Below are 6,000 nucleotides of genomic sequence, written 5' to 3'. Positions count from 1 at the left end.
GGGTACCACAAAAAAAAAAAAAAAAAAAAAAAAAAAAAAAGAATAGGAACTATTCTTGGAGATCCTTAAATAACAAGTTTGGGAATCTGGAGAACAATTTAAACCATCAAAATGAGATTTCTTCTTTTTGCTATTAACTCTATCCTAAAGAAAAATTTACTTTACCATCAAGTAAGTTTTAGAGCCCAAAGAATACCAATGTTACATATGATTTTTTTCATACATAATCCTCATTAGAGTAGCCAGATTACAGATATGATTTTAGGGCATTCCTCTATGGTTTCAAGATTTCACAAGTAAAGACATGTTTCAAAATAGGTATAATGACATATTCAAAATGTCCTATATAAAATTAATCTCAATTCTATTTTCATTTGCACTCAAAAAAGAGAAGACAATCTGCAAATGCCCTGTCCAAAAAGCAAAGCTAAAAAATTATATATATACTTACTGTAACACAACCTTTAGAAGTTCCTTTTACTTTACCAATATAAACAGAAGTAAATATAAAATCCAGTTGTAGATCCATCTCATTACTAGGTATAACACAGGAAATGTTTTCCATGACAGGATTATATGGACATAATTCAGATGAAGCCTAACAAGGAAAAAATTATAAAATGCATATAAACCTAAGTATTATATAAATGCTGACGATGATTTTCAAAGTCAAATACTTCTTTAAATTACTATTAATGAATCTGTGAAGGATTTTACACTGTTCTTACTGTGAAGAAATAGTTATCTAGATTTTTTTCCTTAAAAAGTATATGGTTGGACTTCCCTGGTGGTGCAGTGGTTAAGAATCTGCCTGCCAATGCAGGGGACACGGGTTCAAGCCCTAGTCCAGGAAGATCCCACATGCCGCAGAGCAACTAAGCCCATGTGCCACAACTACTGAGCCCGCGTGCCACAACTACTGAAGCCTACTCGCCTAGAGCCAGTAGTCCGCAACAAGAGAAGCCACCGCAATGAGAAGCCTGCGCACAGCAACGAAGAGTAGCCCCCGCTCGCCGCAACAAGAGAAAGCCGGCGCGCAGCAAGGAAGACCCAAAGCAGCCAAAATTAAATAAATTTTTTAAAGTATATGTTTACTTTGAGAAAATTACTCTAAAAAGCTGAATCCTAAATTAATTCCATAGGTCTAAGTTCCAGAAATACATCCTCCTCTGTATCAAAGCCATTTCAAAGTCAGTATTCTCTAATAGGCTTTATTCATTTTTAACTCCACAGAAATAAATTAAAATTTATATAATGTTTAGTTTAAAATGAGTTTTTAAATACATTATCTCTCTTAATCACCACAACCACCCCATGGGGCAAGTTTTTGTGTGTTTTTTTGTATTTTATAAGTAGAGTTAATATATGTTTGGATTGGTTAAGTGACCTGCCCATGGTAATGCAGTTAGTAAGAAGCAAAACTAAGACAAATGCAGGTTTCTAACTCCAGGTCAAGGGTTATTTCAAGCACAGAAAATTGCTTCCATAAACCGAGACAATGCTCTCAGCTATAGCACTTTTAGTGAGCAATGAAGGAATATAAGTGCCTAAGAACCGCCTGTTACATCAAATCTATATACTTTACTATATGCACTATGGCGGAGGATAGCCAACCAGCTGCCTAAAACCTCAAAAATCATACCACTTCTGCTCAAAAACTTCACAACTCTGCTTTTAAATTACAACAGACTACCAGGCAGTATCAGCAGCAGCAATTTCTCACCATCTCTTTGGAGTTTTAAGCTGCTTTCAGATGACTTTTTCCACTCCACATTTGCCTAGCTGTTACACATTATCCCTCTTTAACCTTAACATCACTAATAACCAAATAAATTACTACTAGAGCAATTATGCATGTGTACTCACTCTCCTCCTACCTCTAGAAAATTTGACTAATCCTCACCTGAAACATGCACATTACTCATTATTTTTAACCCAGCTCACAATGCCATTTACCTGCCTAAAAGAATTGCTTTTTCATTCTCAGCTTTTATTGCTTACTGCTTACTTATTGCTTCTTATCCCCTAAGTAAAAAAGGGGGAATCTAATCAACTACAGATGGTTCTAATCAGTCAAATAACTGCCTGTGTGTTTTAAGTTTTAAAATGAGAAGATGGATTAGAAAGAATTCCTTATTGGGCCTCACATTTGGTAAAGACTAACTGCCTCTTAAAAATGGTCAATCTATGTTTCTCATAACTTCATTTAAAATTGGAAACAAGGGAGGGTGTGGAGGTTTATTCTGCCTTATAGATTTTGGTAGATCTCTACATTATTTGCTGCTTGGCTGTGATCATATGCTGTCAGTTCTACAAGAGATGTCATTTTCCTTTAACATAGTCATTTCATACTGTATTGTCAATTTATATACTGCCAAGGGAACTGTAATTCATTTAGAATTTTGAACTCATTATCAACACTGTTTTAATTACAAATACAACTAAGCCATGAAGAAGGCTATTGGCCCAACTGGGCAACAACTGTTACATTTTAACAAAAATTCAGAACACAATTCCTGAGGTAATCTCTCTATGGAGTACCAAATGCAACAGAAACACCCGTGAGGTACTTCCCTGGTGGTCCAGTGGTAAAGAATCCACCTTACAATGCAGGGGACTCAGGTTCGACCCCTGGTCAGGGAACTGAGATCCCACATGCCACAGGGCAACTAAGCCCACACACCACAACTACTGAGCTCGCGAGCCTCAACTACAGAGCCCACGTGCCGCAAACTACAGAACCCACACGCCCTGTACCCTACGCACCACAATTTGAGAAGAGAAAAACCGCACACCACCACTAGAGAAGCCCACGCGCCGCAATGAAAGATCACGCATGCCTTAATGAAGATGACACAAATAAAACCCGACGCAGCCAAAAATTAAATAAATAAATAATAAATTTTTTAAAAAAAAGAAAGAAACACCCGTGAAACACTAATCAGCCCATCAGACTGTTTTCATGGAACTGACCAAATTCTTCACCACACTATATAGAATAACAGCCTCTGACATTATTCAAAAACAACCAACAGGGGCTTCCCTGGTGGCACAGTGGTTGAGAGTCCGCCTGCCGATGCAGGAGACACGGGTTCGTGCCCCGGTCCGGGAGGATCCCACATGCCGCGGAGCAGCTAGGCCCATGAGCCATGGCTGCTGAGCCTGTGCGTCCAGAGCCTGTGCTCCGCAGCGGGAGGGGCCACAGCACTGAGAGGCCCTCATAACACACACAAAAAGAACCACCAACAGAAGTTAACCATAATTCTGCACTGGTGGTCTACCAATAATCATTTCTTTAAAATAGGATAATCAGAGCTGATAATATGAATGAATACTGACAATAAATAACTTGAACCTTACTTTAGAGCTGTATATATGTCAAAAACACCACTGGCTGACATTAAACCAACAGACACTTCCACTTATTATTTTCTGTAAGAGGAAGAGACACAGTACTTACCAAACTGATAGGTTTGTGACACTGTTCTAAATGCTTTCATATGTTGTTTCACTTAATACTCAAAAAATAATCTTGTGAATTAGGTGTTATTATCATCATTTAGTATATAAGGAAACTCAGGCTTAAGGAAGTTAAGGGACTTGCCCAAATGACAGAGCCAGGATTTGAACACAGATCTGTATATCTCCAGAAGTCAGGTTCTTTCCTCTATCATGCTGCCTTAATAGCATGTGAGGGAAAGGAATAATTCCAAGTCACCATTGTACTGTAAGACCAGACAAATACTGGAAACTGTTTAATTCTAGAAAATGTTTTGATAAAGTACTTAGATGTCCAATGAGAGCCATGAGAATAAATATTCAAGTCAGAATATTTAGACTGAAAAAATAAAAATGGCCAGAAGAGGGCTTCCCTAGTGGCACAGTGGTTGAGAATCCGCCTGCCGACGCAGGGGACACGGGTTCGTGCCCCAGTTCGGGAGGATCCCGCATGCCGCGGAGTGGCTGGGCCTGTGAGCCATGGCCGCTGAGCCTGTGCGTCCGGAGCCTGTGCTCTGCAATGGGAGAGGCCACAGCAGTGAGAGGCCTGCGTACCACAAAAAAAAAAAAAAAAAAAAAAAAAAATGGCCAGAAGAAAAATGGTATTAAGCCTTTCACTTCAAATAAAGACAATTACATACTTCCCTCAAACTAATATGAAAGTTGTCTCAAAATTCAAACTAAGAAAATTCATAATTTTTATATAATATTCTGCTTGATGGAAACAAAAAATAATCATTAGTCAATGGTGTATATTTCACTGTTAATCTGTGAGAAGACAGAAATAAATTACCCGTACAGATTCACATGTAATCAGTGGTAGTTCTGACACTGCTTGCTCAGAAGTACTCTCACTTTCATTAGAGATGGCATGATCTTGCTTAGGTTGTAATTTAAGAATTTCTGAACTTTTATGTTCAACGGGTCCTTCTTCATCACTGGAAACAACAACTAAAAAGGTAAAATGTACTTTTTAAATGTGTCACAATAATCATATATAAAATGAGAACTTTGTAGTTTGTGCAATATATCGTTCATAATCTCACTGAACTGAATCATCTAACTTTATTCAATTTAGAAACTGGCCTATCATTCATTATCTAATTTATACTAGTCACATACAATGTTTCCACATCAGCGCTATTATTTGGCAGTTACCTGCAACCTTACCTTCTGGAGAACGAAGATATTTAAAAATGGATACAGCCATGAGGAGAACTTAGGACCAAATTCTAGTTCTAATAATGTTATTATGCCATCATTCTAAATTGTACTTTAAATCCTGTAACGTTAGTTGCTTTTAGGAGGGGGAAATGGATGGCTAGGGAAAGATGTGGGAGACCAGTCACTGGATATCCTTTAGAACCTTTTTTGTACCATGTGACTGCATCAAATACTGGAAAATTAAAAAATCAAAATTAATTAATTAAATCGAAATTAATGACAATAATTAAACAGCACTTAAACGCTCTGTACTTCAGCTTAATCAACCAAAATGACAATAATAATGGTCCTTACAGAAACTTATAAAAAACTACTGATGAGATTACAGTACACTATTCTAAAAAAAAAATTACTTCTGCTTCCAAGTACTCCATTCCTTACCTAAATCAATATTACAAAATAAATGAAGAAAGTCCCAAAACCCCAAGCCTTTTTTTCTGAAGTTAATATATTCCACAATGATGTAATAAATAACTTATTGCCTAGCAAAATTTGTTTGAGAGGAGAAAGAAAACAAATAAGTAGAGGAGAGAAAATTATTATCCTCATGTTACTTACTTGGTTCAGCAGAGATAAATGATTGGTTCCCTTCACTATGTTCACTTAAAACAGGTTTTTCTATTGTGTTCAATTCATTCTCATCCTTCTCGACCACAGGACAATTCCCCACAGTATCAGTAGAAATAGAGCTCTCAAAAGTTTTAGTGGTTGAACATTCAGAGGTGATTTGGGGAGCAGCACTCAAAGCCAACTCCTGACTACAAAGTGAGGATAGTTTAGTAAAATCACTTTCTATGGGTTCAAGCATAATTTCTTCAAGCAGTTTTGGATCCTCCTGATAGTTTTCACTTGACTTTTCCAACTCAGTGGATACTGTTGGGTCATTTTCTTGTTCTTTCTGAACATAAATAAATGCATACAAAAATTAGCATTTTTCAAATTTGGCTAACATAAAGAGGTTTTTTAAGTTTAAATTCCTAAAGGAGAATATAAAAGTAAAAATTTTGTATCATTTCTATTACTATAGGGGTAGAAAACTACTCAATTATACTACATTACTCTTGCCAGTGTCTCTCAAATATATAGAGTTTGGTCTGTCCAATCAGATGCCTAAACATTTTTCAAAAGGATGGGAAGGAGAAACTCCCATATTTACAAGTGGTTCAGAGGTCTTCCACAGTCTTGTCAACTTTAAATGAGAGGCATTTTTTTTACAGTTTTATTTTGCAAAAGAGGACATTTGACATCATATGACTTTAGTAACAAAAAAATTTAAAA

General features: G+C 36.7%; 1 protein-coding gene across 12 annotated transcripts in view; it reads right to left on the bottom strand.

The window, feature by feature from the left end:
* The window catches only part of SENP7 (SUMO specific peptidase 7), a 152,664-nt gene that overhangs the window by 34,614 nt on the left and 112,050 nt on the right, over positions 1-6,000 (bottom strand). For 11 of the 12 annotated variants that reach the window (XM_007105434.4, XM_007105431.4, XM_007105435.4 and 8 more), the window contains 3 exons: positions 5,281-5,620; positions 4,292-4,449; positions 452-598 (listed from right to left, as the gene is read on the bottom strand). In XM_007105434.4, coding sequence (XP_007105496.1) covers positions 452-598; positions 4,292-4,449; positions 5,281-5,620 — 645 coding nt within the window. The remainder of the gene's footprint in view (positions 1-451; positions 599-4,291; positions 4,450-5,280; positions 5,621-6,000) is intronic. The other variant, XM_007105432.4, reaches the window with a different exon arrangement.

The sequence above is a fragment of the Physeter macrocephalus genome, chromosome 1 (assembly GCF_002837175.3).
Source record: "Physeter macrocephalus isolate SW-GA chromosome 1, ASM283717v5, whole genome shotgun sequence".
NCBI classification, from domain to species: Eukaryota; Metazoa; Chordata; class Mammalia; order Artiodactyla; family Physeteridae; genus Physeter; species Physeter macrocephalus.
The sequence above is the reverse complement of the archived record's forward strand: the minus strand, read 5'-3'. Positions and strand labels throughout refer to the sequence as shown.